This window comes from Lates calcarifer, linkage group LG4, assembly GCF_001640805.2.
Source record: "Lates calcarifer isolate ASB-BC8 linkage group LG4, TLL_Latcal_v3, whole genome shotgun sequence".
Classification (NCBI taxonomy): domain Eukaryota; kingdom Metazoa; phylum Chordata; class Actinopteri; family Centropomidae; genus Lates; species Lates calcarifer.
Window position 1 is genome coordinate 19,375,739 of NC_066836.1, and position 13,509 is coordinate 19,389,247.

General features: G+C 40.7%; 4 protein-coding genes across 4 annotated transcripts; 1 reads left to right on the forward strand and 3 right to left on the reverse strand.

Moving 5' to 3' along the window:
- Positions 1–4,050, forward strand: LOC108883895 (UDP-glucuronosyltransferase 1A1). Its single transcript, XM_018677457.2, has 9 exons — positions 1–590; positions 1,575–1,638; positions 1,718–1,866; positions 2,308–2,435; positions 2,663–2,756; positions 2,876–3,001; positions 3,108–3,195; positions 3,290–3,509; positions 3,588–4,050. Exons 1-9 carry the CDS (start codon positions 57–59, stop codon positions 3,856–3,858), a joined length of 1,674 nt encoding a protein of 557 aa, XP_018532973.2. The 5' UTR covers positions 1–56; the 3' UTR covers positions 3,859–4,050.
- Positions 4,007–6,698, reverse strand: ndufb3 (NADH:ubiquinone oxidoreductase subunit B3). The gene is made up of 3 exons (XM_018677459.2): positions 6,576–6,698; positions 4,325–4,453; positions 4,007–4,247 (listed from the first exon to the last, which is right to left on the reverse strand). The coding sequence occupies exons 2-3, from the start codon at positions 4,450–4,452 to the stop codon at positions 4,097–4,099; spliced, it is 279 nt and encodes a 92-aa protein (XP_018532975.1). The 5' UTR covers position 4,453; positions 6,576–6,698; the 3' UTR covers positions 4,007–4,096.
- A 698-nt stretch (positions 6,699–7,396) lies between these two features.
- pecr (peroxisomal trans-2-enoyl-CoA reductase) lies at positions 7,397–10,182 on the reverse strand. The gene is made up of 8 exons (XM_018677458.2): positions 10,024–10,182; positions 9,535–9,668; positions 9,259–9,424; positions 9,099–9,180; positions 8,918–9,014; positions 8,725–8,835; positions 7,822–7,933; positions 7,397–7,682 (listed from the first exon to the last, which is right to left on the reverse strand). Exons 1-8 carry the CDS (start codon positions 10,133–10,135, stop codon positions 7,600–7,602), a joined length of 897 nt encoding a protein of 298 aa, XP_018532974.1. The 5' UTR covers positions 10,136–10,182; the 3' UTR covers positions 7,397–7,599.
- Positions 10,183–11,308: 1,126 nt separating this feature from the next.
- rpl37a (ribosomal protein L37a) lies at positions 11,309–13,418 on the reverse strand. Its single transcript, XM_018677460.2, has 4 exons — positions 13,346–13,418; positions 12,426–12,554; positions 12,150–12,232; positions 11,309–11,472 (listed from the first exon to the last, which is right to left on the reverse strand). Exons 1-4 carry the CDS (start codon positions 13,346–13,348, stop codon positions 11,409–11,411), a joined length of 279 nt encoding a protein of 92 aa, XP_018532976.1. The 5' UTR covers positions 13,349–13,418; the 3' UTR covers positions 11,309–11,408.
- Positions 13,419–13,509: the final 91 nt, after the last annotated feature.

Sequence of the window (13,509 nt, forward strand, 5' to 3'; positions counted from 1 at the left end):
CACCTTTTTCTCTGTGTTGGATTCAGTGTGTTGTGGACAGAGAAGAAAAGAGAACTATGTGGAAAGCGGCAGTGTTTGTCTTCCTGCTGCTGAACACAGACAAACAGGCAAATGGCGCTGTGGAGAAGACGAGAGCGTCTGTGGAAGAAACAACCAGGCCAGAGAATAAGGTGAAGACAGTAGAGGCTGAAGCCAGTCACACCATTCATCGAAATGACAGGGCTTCTTCACCTTTTGTGGGTAACTTGCTGGTGGTACCCATGGATGGGAGTCACTGGGTGGGCATTAAGGCAATTGCCGAAGAAATGGGTCGCCGTGGACACCGTGTCACAGTGGTGATACCAGAGGTCAGCATACGGATGGGTCCGGGAAAACACTATGACACGCTGACCTATCCTGTTCCTTATGACAAGGCTTATATTGATTCTGTGATGACCACACATAAAGACATAATGCAAAAATCTGCACAGTCTTTCATGGAGAAGATAAAGAAGCGATTCTCACAAATCCAGAGAATCACAGGCTTCATCCACACCACAGCAGAGAGTCTGCTGTTCAATGACAGTCTCATCTCAAATCTGGCACAGCAGGTGAGTGCAAGTACAGAGGCTGAACGCGACATCAGGATCAACTGTAAACATGGAAAGCAATCCAATGCAAGAGCATTGCACTTTATTCTGAATTTGAGTGACATTTATAGGGACTGTGTCTGCTACTCTTGAACCACTTTTTTGGATAGTGCTGTATTGGACTGCAATGTGTTTATATCACTGTGGACAAACCCTGTATCTACTTAATTTTAGACAGCGGTAGAAGAAAACTTTACATCCTTTGTTTAAGTAAATATAAAAATATCCGATTACAAGTGGAAGTCTTGCATTCAAAGTCTTACTTGAGTAAATGTACATCAGTAATATCAGCTAAATGTACTCAAAGTCAAAAGGAAAAGTATTTGTTCTGCAGGAAAACAGCTCCTATGAATTCTGTTGCACACATTTCTACACAGTAATTTAAATAAAATCATATATTTAAAGGAAAATGATTTTTGGTGGAACTGCTAATAACTCACATCTGAAACATGATAAGGAGCTCCACCAGAAACTGCTTAAGCTGGTAAAGGCCAAAAAATATTAGAACCCACAGTTTTCTGACAATGCGTTATATTTTCTAGGTTCATCATACCCCGTAAAATCTTAATCTGCAAAGTAACTGCAGCTGTCAGATATATATAGTGGTGTATAAAGTACAATATTCTAATATATAAAATGTAGTGGAGTTGAAGTAATCATCAAGTAGAAATACTGTACTTAAGTGAACCACTTCACTGAATGAACTCAGTTAATTTTCACTCCTGTTTTGGGATGAAAAATGAGTATGACAGAGAAGTATGGTGTGTCAGTGCAAAAAAGTGTGAGCTGTATCATCAGTTGATACGCCTCCCTTCTTCTGTACGAGCTATAGATGGGTGTATGGAGGAGAAGAAACAGTGAATGTTCTTGTTACTGAGATATTATAGAAGATTTACCTCTCTCTTCTATTTTTTCTTTGGACCTTCTCATCCTCTCACTCTTCAGGGTTTTGATGCCATGCTGACAGACCCCATGGTGCCCACAGGTTCATTAATTGCTCGGAAATTAGGTGAGTTCAGATACACCGGGATTACCTGTGTGTATGTGCATCTGCAGTTTCTCACCTCTCACCTCTGAATCATTTTCAGGCATCCCCACTATTAATCTGCTGAGAGGAATTCCATGTTCCTTGGATATGAAGGCTGCAGGCTGCCCCTCTCCACCCTCGTATGTGCCTCGCTTTTTCACCGGATACACAGATAAGATGAGCTTCAAGGGGAGAGTTGTCAACACTTTGGTGAGCACTTGCAGGCAGATATGCCTGGGCAGGAGCAGTTATGTTTTTATTCAGTAAAATGAACTCAGGTTGACTTTATTGGGTAAACCACAGATTCTGACTTGATTAAACTAATCCCTGTTTCATATTTCTAATCTCTTTCAATATTTGTTACACAATTCTATAGAAACAGAAAACTATCTCTGAGATGTTGGCATAGAAGCACAGAGATTAACATACCACAGCCAAACAGACCTGGGTCATTCAGTTTGGCCAGTGCTCTGCAAAGTTATATAGATCATGATGACTCAGCTAATCTTGACCTGAATTACTTGAATTTCTGACCTCCGTTTCAGCCCTGTAAAAATGTAACTTATTCAATTAAAATTCATCTCTTCTGCCAAGCATCAACACCTCACGCTGTGCATTTGCTTATTGTCCTGTGATACCTCTGACCTACAGGTAGCTTTCCTGGAGCCGTTGTTTTGCCGACTGTTGTACTGGCGCTTTGACCAAATAGCCTATCAGTTCCTGGGAGAGGAGGTGGGCGTGTCTGAAGTACTGTCAGACTCTGCTATCTGGCTGATGAGGTAACATGTACAAAGGTTATACACTGATATTTGAGAGAAGAATACACAACAAGCTAGACTGCTCTATGACGAGACGAACCTACATACATGCATACTGTTACACTAAAAGGAAGGTGATTTTACAGCTGCAGAGATTTTTAGACTTTGTGAACATTCATGCCACTGAATCCCATTAAAAAAAACATTTCTCACATTCAGATACATATTTTGCTCTTGTGTTTAAATAGGATTGACTTCACACTGGAGTTCCCACGTCCTCTCATGCCTAATTTAGTCCTAGTTGGTGGCATCAACTGCAATGTGAGAAATCCTCTGCCTCAGGTAAGTGTTTCTGATTTCCTCCTCTCCAAACCTCACTGATTTTAATGCAGGAACAGAGAGAAATGAATAAGGAAACAGAAACAAATTCAAATCCCTACAATGGGTTTGTATTTTTGCAGGATTTGGAGTCCTGGGTGTCTGGAGAGCATGGGTTTGTGGTGTTCACTTTGGGCACCATGGTGTCAGATATGCCAGAAGAGACAACCTCTGTCTTCCTAGAGGCCTTCAGACAGATTCCACAGAAGGTAAAAGAATATTTATGAACATAAATGAATGTGAGATGAAGTGCATTTTTATACCATACAACAATAATTAAAACATCAATATATGACACTCAGCTTCTTTTGATAGGTGATATGGAGATACACTGGACAGGTTCCTGACAATGTCCCAGAAAATGTGAAGATAATGGAATGGGTGCCTCAGAATGACCTGCTAGGTCTCTGAACATGTCACATACCATAACATTAAATAGCTGACATCTTCAAATACTTGCCTGTTCAACTCACTTTGTGTTTGTGTTTGTATGTTAGCACACGAAGGAGCTCGGGCCTTTATCACCCACGCTGGCTCACATGGTCTCTTTGAGGGACTGTGCCACGGTGTTCCCATGGTGATGGTGCCAATATCAGGGGACCAGCCTGACAACGCAGAGAGGCTGGCAAGCAGGGGGGCGGGAGTCGTCCTGAGTCTTTTTTCTATCACTACAGAAAGCCTCCTTCAGGGACTGAATGAGGTCATGAATAACAGCAGGTGAGGGGTCAGAAGGTCACGCACAACGTGGTTGTCAGTTTTGAAATGTTGTATTCTTAAACTCTTCTGTTTGTCCAGGTATAGAGAAAATGTGCAGAAGCTGTCAGCGCTCCATAGGGACCGTCCAGCTGAGCCACTCGACCTTTCCGTGTACTGGACAGAATATGTGATGCGCCATAAAGGGGCTAAACATCTTAAATCTGCTGTGCATGACCTCAACTGGATCCAGTACTACTGCCTGGATGTAATAGCGCTACTAGCTTCCGTAGTCCTGGGTTTTGTCATACTGACAGTAAAATGCATCCAACTATGCTTCCGGAAACTAGGCAGGAAGAGGAAACAGGACTAGGACGGTGCTACATTTGCACCTTCATCTCAGCAGCAATGTTTGTTAAGGGGAATTATAAACTTGTCTTTCAAACACTAACACCAAGGCATTCAAATTGTTCAGGGTTTAAAGATGTGTGGGGGGGGTGTAAGAAGAATAAATGGAGCCATTTGGTGATCAAAAAGATATTTAATAAACAGAAAATACATAAGATTATCACACTACATTATGGTCTGTTTCTGAGGAACAATGCTGAGCATTAGTGGCCACCCTTCTTTGGTGGGAAAAGGGCGTACTCTACAGCCAGAGCAACAGTAAAGGCAGCGAAGCCCCACTTGAATCCTTTCAACAGCACATCAGATAGAGTCACAGCACGAGCGAAACCGCCTGAGTATCTCCATGCCTCATTGCTGCAGAGACAAAGAGCAGCGTCAAGAATCATACTGGACACATAACCACATCAGCTATATCTCACAAAAATACTGACCGTGCCCATGGGTCCTTGAGGCCCCTGGCCTTCAGCCTCTGCTGTGTGAACTCCAGCGGTGTTCCCTCCACCTTCCACTGCCGCCAGTCTGGCATGGACAGCTTGCTGTGGCCGTGGTCACCTCCCATACTGAAAACAGATACACATACAAGCAAGTTGCCTGTGGTTTTTAATATTCATTAGCTGATAGCATAGAAGTAGACAGCTCATTTTGTGCCTTTCATGTTATCTAACCTAATTTGACATACACATACAGTCGTGATTAAAGTCATAAATGAACTAGAATGTTTGTCAGAGTTCAAGCAAAAGTAAAAATACATGAGACACAGTAACAGTGGCAAGAAAGGTAATTAACTGCATTTATGTATAATTTGCCTCAAGATATGGTCAGATCTTTATCTAAGTTACAGTTTGGAACAAACACAATTTACTTTAACTAATATCACGCATGTCACTGCATCTTTTCCCATACAGAATCATTCACAATATAGGTTGGAAAAAGCAATTGGAAGTGTGGGTTAAAGCTACTTTCACTTATCAAAAAAACAAACAAACAAACAAAAACCCTGAGACATTTCGAGTTTGCCATTAATAACAATTTTCTGCTGATGTGAACTATACCTCACAAAAAAAGAGATCACAGAAGGCCTGTGATCTGGAATTTTTTTTTGCATGAAGCTGGAAAGTGTTACTCTGTCATCCCAAAGTGTTTCGAGAAAAGTCCACAGTTCTAAGAATCTATCTATAAATGGAGACAATTTAGCTTTGTTACTACTCTCCCTAGAAGTGAGTTCCCAGCTGACTCCAAAAGCAAACACTAATGCTCAGTTAGGTAAAAATAGAAGCCCAGAGTAGCAGCTAAAGGCTTAAAAGGAATCACTGAAGCTGGTTAACATCTCTTTTCTTGAGTCTACCATCCACAAATCACTGAACAGGCAATAATGTCCATGGCAGGACGCCATAGACAAAGCTGTTTCTGAAAAATGTTTGAAGCCCACAGTAGACATCAGAGAAATATGCCTGAGCTGAACCACAAATAAATTGCAACCAGCACACAGCTGCTTTATCTTTCCATCTTTGCTTATGTTGAACTGTGGACCTGCATTTTATAGTGACAGGTAAAGTTTGTTAACATATCTTCAACAACAGGGTTGTGATGGACAAAGTGCTGTGTATCTCCTGCTTTACCTCTACTTCATAGTGACCAGAGCTGCAGTACATTTCTGGTAGATAAATGTAATCACCTGTGCAAAGATATCCATTCTATATTAAAATGATGGCTACATGAGAGGCACTGGGGCCAGCTTAGTATGCATTCACTGACACAAAGGCTGACACAACAATGTTGACACTGTAAAAGCAGAGACATATGGGGAAAAAAACTACTTGAGGTGAAGGTAGGAGGAGTAAGCCATAAAAAAACTGGGATAAATGGTTGTATTTTGGGATGGCACTCTTCAGTTCTCAGTCTGACTTTTAAGCAAAAATGTTTGAAATATTTCAAATTGTTCATTTTCCTGAGCAAGACGTGTCTTCCAGTGGATGATAAAACCAGTATCTGGTTATGGTTATGACTATCACTAATGTTATATCATACAGACATAAAATTAACTTTAAACTGGCCGTATACTCTCTAGCTCGTATAACAAAGTAGAGGGAGTATCCATGACATTTTGTGAACAATATTTCAGATTTTAATAGATCTCACATGAGAATATGCAATGTTTATTGTATAGGTTTGATCTTTCTGTTGAGACCGTAGGTCCAAACTAGCTATTTAACAAATACCGGCACGTTTATTAATGTCAGCGTTGTTAAATGAATACTGTTCCTAATAAATACCTCGAGAAACAAACACGACATTCATCGTGCTGAAGTTCACTAGTGTCACAGTGGTGTGTCCCTGAACATCTGACACACTCAGTTATCAATGTCTGCTTATCTGAATCCCATCACTGTCATTGATTACTGAGCTGACTTGTCAGCCTAAAATAAATGATCACCCCGGACATCAAATGTTGATCTGAGTCAAAGTGCAGACACACCACTGTGTGACTGAGGCAGACGCTGTTTCCTCAGCTAGCATAGCTAGCTACGTTCTCTCGCTTCATGAATGCGATTGCAACGTTTGTTCTAAGACGTTTTATTTGCTTACATCTACAAATATGGAAATGTAGTATTGTCACCTAATGTGACAGAGCGACAAAAGATGCCATAAAATGTAGGATTTTAGAAAGAAAACACACCGTACCTGAATGGTTTGTTGTGACCTCTGCTACTGGACTAAACGTTGCGACAGACAGAGATATTTTACGGCAAAATTACGGCACAGCGTTCGGGACAAAACACCACCGCGCCTTTTTATGGAGAGAGCATTAGTACAGTAGTTTATTTATGATTGTAAAATCATTTCTGTTACCTACTGTTCCAGCATTACAAAATAAAACACGCTATTACTAATGTGTAATTACTATAAATACATATCCCGTTCAGGATCCCAAACGTTAACTAAAATCTTTCTTAATGTAACTACTAAATTCCACCAACGACCCTCTGGTAGGCTACTTTAAAACTAGTTTGCATCCCAAGATGTAACAAAATATGTCACCCTTTTTTATTACAGAACTTTTCTTCCATTAACATTCAAATTTTAAGAAAAATATCTAATTTCATGATGTTATACAAAGATGTATTTTGTATTTATGTACAGTGTATCATAACTATATATCAAAGGCATCTGTTCGCTATGCATTAGTGAACCAACTATATGATTTCCAAAGAACTCCTTTATCAGGCCTCTGTTAAAAAGTTCTGTAGAAGCCAAGTCCATGGTCCAGGCTTAAAACTAAAAACAATCTTTACAATCTTTTGACATTGTAACTCCTGACTCTGAATCAGTGCAAATTTAAAAGAATAAAGATGTATTGCCATTTTCCTGAACTGTTTGTATTCATTGTTTTGTTGTTGTTTCTGTCTCTTAGCACTTTGTAGCAGTTGTGTTAAAAAAGCACCATGCTTGCTTACTAACTTACAAAGGCATTGAAGAAAAAAAATACTCTTCATACAATTCAACAGTTTCATACATCTTTAAGGAAACTAATCATACACTCATATCGTTATCAATTACATACAATTATGTACATGAGTGGCATAATACATCCAACCATCTTATAACCAGGTCACCGTTGTGTTTAATCTGTAGAGCTCAAATCCATGAAGCTCACTGACTAAATGTGTGTTGATGCATTAGACTCAGACTGTGTCACAGGACTGCATTAGAGTTTGCTCTTTGGGTTGAGCAGGTCCTTCAGAGCATCCAGGTTCTCCCCCTCTGGAGCCTCAGGCCATGCACTGTGGTCTGGACAGACACACACACACACACACACACACACACACACACACACACACACACACACACACACACAAATAAGAGGTTAGAATATCACACACCACACAGACCAAAGTGTGGATGCAAGCTTGTATTAGAGTGTACATACTGGGTATCTCCCACATGGAGTGGTACAGACTCTGTCCTGCATCAACCCTCAGTGTGGCTCCAGAGATGTAGGAGGCAGCAGGGGAGAGCAAGAAACACACTGCTGATGAGATCTGAGAATAGAGACACAATAAAAAACGAGAGACAAAGTCAGTACTGACTGTGATGCTGCAAGAGAGCCAGACACGTAGCATATCCTCTGTATCTGTGGCTCTCTGCCCACCTCCTCTTACCAATACTGCCCACTTTTCTACTGATCATACTACACGGCCTGACAAATGTCTCTTTATATTGTCTGACACTAGTTATTGCTGGGATGCCTGCTTTGCTGTGTGAATTATCATATATAGTCAGTCACTCAGTGGCCACATTAAGTGTACCTGTACAAACAAATACATCTACTATGTTACTATATCTAATACAACAGCTCTGCCATTAGCTGTATATATATATATATTTTTTAAATCTTTGCTTTACATAATATTGGCACATGGAAGCTACAGTATGGTTAAAATCAGGGGAGGATCATTATTTAGAGTTAATAAAAAGACAAACTGCACATAAATTGTATGTAACAAGTGTAATCATCCAACATTAACATAATCCAAAGAGGTACTAGGTTTTGACATTGACAATAATGTATGTACGTGTATTAAGTTATTGTAAACCCAACATTCACTTACTAGCTTTTTCAAGAGCTTAGAACCACATACCACAGCAAATTCTATTCACCGAAGAAGGCCATGGATATGGTAAAAAGCTCTGGAAAAACAAATCTGGTTAATGAACCTTGAGTTCACAAATTATTCTGCATGGGTTTTACTTTTAAGAACACTACGATACATGGTTAAAACACTCTTAAAGCTGTAGTCCATGCTGTGGGTGTCTCTTAGTAGTTACACACCTCTTCTGGTACTCCCAGTCTCTTTGCAGGGCTAAATGGAACAGACATCTTGAAAAGGTTTGGTCCGAGCTCTTTGTAGTTCTCCATCGCTGTTTTGGAAAATATTGTACCCTGCAACCAGATAAATGCACAGACTTGAAATTATTATACATAATCAAGGAACTGCAAAACTGTTCTCATGGTCTGTACGTACAGGTGCCACAGCGTTGACTCTGACTCCTGAGTGTGCCCACTCGATGGCCAGACTCTTCGTTAAGTTATCCACCGCTGCCCTCGCTGCTCCTGTGTGGCTGTCATGGAGAGTGTGCTCAGCATAAAGAAAAGTGTGTGAGTTTGTAAATGTGTGCATGAATCCAGAGGGAGGTGGTGCTTACGCCATGCCTGGGAAGCCCTTCCACATGTCAGCGATGATGTTGACGATAACACCTCCATGCTGTTTCATCCATGCAGTGTAGACTGTGTGGAGAGGACAGCGACACAGTCACACTGAGAACTTCAAACAAGCTCGCTCAACATCAGCTGTCTGCAGCTCACCTTCCTGACAGCAGTGAAAGGTTCCAGTCAGGTTGGTGTCTATCACAGCCTTCCAGCCTTTGGAGGACATGTGCTCTGCTGGGCTGCTGAACTGACCTCCACCGTTGTTCACCAGAAAGTCTATCCGTCCGTACTGCTTCAGCACTGAGGACACCAGAGCCTTCACCTGCACCACAGGGAGTTAAAACAAGACTGCACAATGTAATCACCCGATCATGCACTGGCATCATCAGTAGGAAACGGTTTGAGAGGTCGTGGGTGCGGGTGGAGGCCCACCTCATCCTCGTTGCGGATGTTGCACGGTAGGGGAGTGACACGTGCAGGGTTGGAGGGAGGGATTTTTTGCCTCATCTCCTGAGCTGCTGCTTCCAGCCTCTCAGCTTTTCTACTTGAGATCACCACACTACAGCCTGAAGACAAAACAGTTAGTCAGCCGTGGTCAGTTCACCTGGAAACACATTTTTTTCTGTATTTATTCAGCAACAACAAATCTCAAGAATGGAATAAATGTCTTAACTATCTTAACTGTGAATGTGTCAGTCATACTTTATCACATAGTTGAATTAACAGCAGCCACTGTTTGTCTCCGTACTATTTAAATTGCGTCACAAGTGTCACAGTCTTTGCTGGTGTGGATGTGACCAGATAAAGTCTCCTATCTGTGTCGAAGTTCACCTGACTGTTGTGTAGTCATTCAGCTGCTGTTCACTTCAAACAGTCAGCGCTGTCAACAACTAAAGACCACTGAGACCACGGATCACTCACCCAGCTCCAGCAGCTCTGCAGAGATAGCTTTACCGATACCGGTGCCTCCTCCCGTTACTATTGCAACTTTGTTGTTGAACAAGCCTGGCCTGAAAACACTGGAAGCCGCCATACTTGATTCTTGATTGATCCTGCAGAGGTGACGTGCGACAGCACGCCCCCTGGTGGAGGTTTCACGGCAGTTGCTCTGCTGCCATCTTCAGAAATTCAACTGTTTACTACGGTTCATTTTTCTCAGTACATACTGCTTGTTAATACAATTAATATTAAATAACACTTTGTAAAACTTCTTAAGTTAAATTGTTAGTTGTTTAGTGATGGATATTTAAAGGTTTTAGACCAATAAGAAGTTGTGGGGGTTTTTTAATGTCCATCAAAATGTGACATTTTTTAATATTTTTGATACACGATATGTTTCATTAACAATACTTTAATTCAAATACTAAATATTCCAGAGACATTTAGTGTTTGGGATTTTATTTTACAATACCCCTGCACAGAATTTTGTATTTTTTCTATGCATGTTTGTTATTTGAATGTCTATTTATTATGCTGAAAAACTGAATATTTGTTGTTGCAAGAAACAAACAAAAAACTTATTTGCTTTAATATTATGTATTCACATACTAAATGCCATCAAAGATGCACTGAACTGTTTTGCAACACATGAACCTGTATTATTTGGTCTCCTTAAAGAGTGATATTCATCCATATCTATACCGCTTATCCATCAATGGTTGCGGGGGTGTGACATCTGGACAGATGTCAGTCCATTACAGTGCCAACACATTATGTGTTGTTTAAAGTCATCTACAATTTTAGCTTGACAGGCACGTATTGCTCTGTTGATTCTTTCAGGGAAATATTTTCACCTTCTGCTTCAGAGTCAGTTTTCTTCAGTCTGCAGAGGAAAGGGGCATCGTAGCAAAGCAAGCAATCCCTAACTCAAAGGCTTTTGCCTTCATTGTCTAGATACAGCACACTCTTATCTGCTCATATGCCCATATATATCAGTGGGTTATTCATCTAATTTGCTACAGTGCAGGTGTTACTGCTAACAAAATACAGCACAAGAGAACCCCTTTCTTCTGTTATGTCACCTTCACACAAATGCACTGGGATAGTTGTGCTGCCTCTGATGGTACAACTTTATTGGCAGCCTGAGCTCTATAATGAAAATGTGTCATTAATGCAGGGTTGGTGAAGTACCTTCTTGTAGACAACACACAAGTTTTGACATTACTGCTACATTATAAACCAAATGTAAAAAGACACAAACAAAGGATTCCGCTCCAGACCGCTTTATTTTTGGACGTTGTGGCCATGTCCAGTTCGGGTTAATTATTGAAAAAAGTCCCATATCCACCAGTGATGAGTGCACTGGTTTACTGGTCCTTCAACTCCTTCAGTCTCCTGATTGCGGACTTGACTGTGACAGCGGAAGTTGTGCTGAAAAAGAAAAAAACAAAAACAAACACTGCTTAGAAAAAGGTGCATTTTAATGAACACACCAACTTGAGACACCAAAAGCCATCCATCACATTTCCTTGATCATAAAAATGAGTTTCTCCATCAGGACCTTGGTGTTGTTTTGTCAAATGAGACATTTTTCTACAGCATGAAAAGTTTACATTAAGCTAAGCAACAGTTTCAACTTAAGTCTTCTTTCTCTCAACTTGTCAAACACTTATGAGAGTTGAGTATCAGGAGAAGAGCTTTTAGAAAACAGTCCTTTAAAGTGTATTAGCAATTAGATGTCTGCAAACACATGATCACTTCATTTGAAAGGGTGGATGGAATAATTATGTAAAATGGAATAATGTTGATTTAAGGCGTTTTAGAGGGACCTTTGCACAAAACCCAATATTCATTTTCCATATTGTGGTCTGGCAAGAGAAAACATACATACTGGATTATGCTCCATATTTAAAACCTAGCCCATGTAAGTTTGGAACATCTTAGCTTGCGATCCAACAATGCAACAAACACCAGACACACCTCATGGTGCAGGTACAGCTGTGTCACTCTGATGGTAAAAAGCTGCAGTCAAAGACACAGCTCTCAAACCAAAATTGCTTTTTATAATCCACAGCAACAACTTTACCACTACACAAAAAGAAACCTACTTGTAAGTCCAGGCGCCTCCAGCCACTGTCTTCTTGCAGGATCCACAGTGCCAGATACCAACAGCCCTCCTCTTCATCTTGGTCTGTAAATATAAATTGTGCACATTAATAACACATGATAGAACATCTTGTCAATTCATCCAGATGCAACATCCAAACTTCATTGTATTTGCATGTATGTCAGACACTGCCATCTACTGCCAGCATTCCTAATGTGTACTCTGCACCCTGAGTAACATGAATTAGTTAAAGCACTATCTCAAGGGCTGTCCTTACCTTGCCACAGAAAGAACAGGTGTATTTAGCATGCTGGGAGATTTCAATTTTCTTCACCATCTTCCTCAGCGACGCGCCATAACGCGTGCCATATTTACCAACAATCCCCACCTTCTTGGTGCGCTTGGCCTGTGGACAATATGAACATAGTCAGATACAGTGACACAATTGACACCATAAATGCAGGTGAACAAATAGTAACCACTACTGATAGTACTGGGGTAATACTATTGACATCTGCCATTTAACTAGTACTAGTGCTATTGCTACAGGGCTAGAAAGTGTGCTTAGAGCAGTGTTATTTCAGGATATCTTAACAAGTAAAACAACCCCCCATACACAGAGCCACTGGGATTATAAAGAGTCTGACAGTATATAGAGAATATAGAGGAATACATCATGTCTCATCACTGCAGATATGTAACACACACTTTCTGTCAGCAGCAGAAATCAAAAATCCAGGAAGACTAAATTTCTGTCACCAGTCGTGCAACTAGCTATCCTACACAAGCCTCCTCTTGCCAAATTAGCTTAGCCACATAGCTAACTTCAACCAATTCAACAGCCATGGACCAAGTTTGAAGGCAGAAAACTAAATTTATACATGAAGTGTGCCTTTTCGCTTTACTTAAAAAGCCGCGGTCGTCTAAACGAGCACGGAATACGGGATTTAAGGACAGACAGCAAGGTAACTTGACTAGCCCGCCCGGTATGAGTATAGCACTGGTGGCAGCCATTTCTGTCTCAATAGGACATGAAAACATCGTTTTTGCTGTTGTTACAATCACAAAACTAACACAAATAAAACTCGGATGCGACAAAGGAGGACACCACAAAGCCTCCAAATATGTGATTATATCATTTGTAGCACAGAAAATGTTAGATTGACACGGATTAGGAAGGGGACATTCGGGGCTCACCATCGTTTCAGTGGAGATGTAGGTCCAAAGAGGGATTGCTTACCGCGCAGGCGCGATTTACCCAGTTCATTACGCTGCATTATGGGACTTTGAGTTTTCGAAGGGTGTGGACAATACGACATAAAAATAAAACCCAACTGAAAATAAATGTTAAGATATGGAAT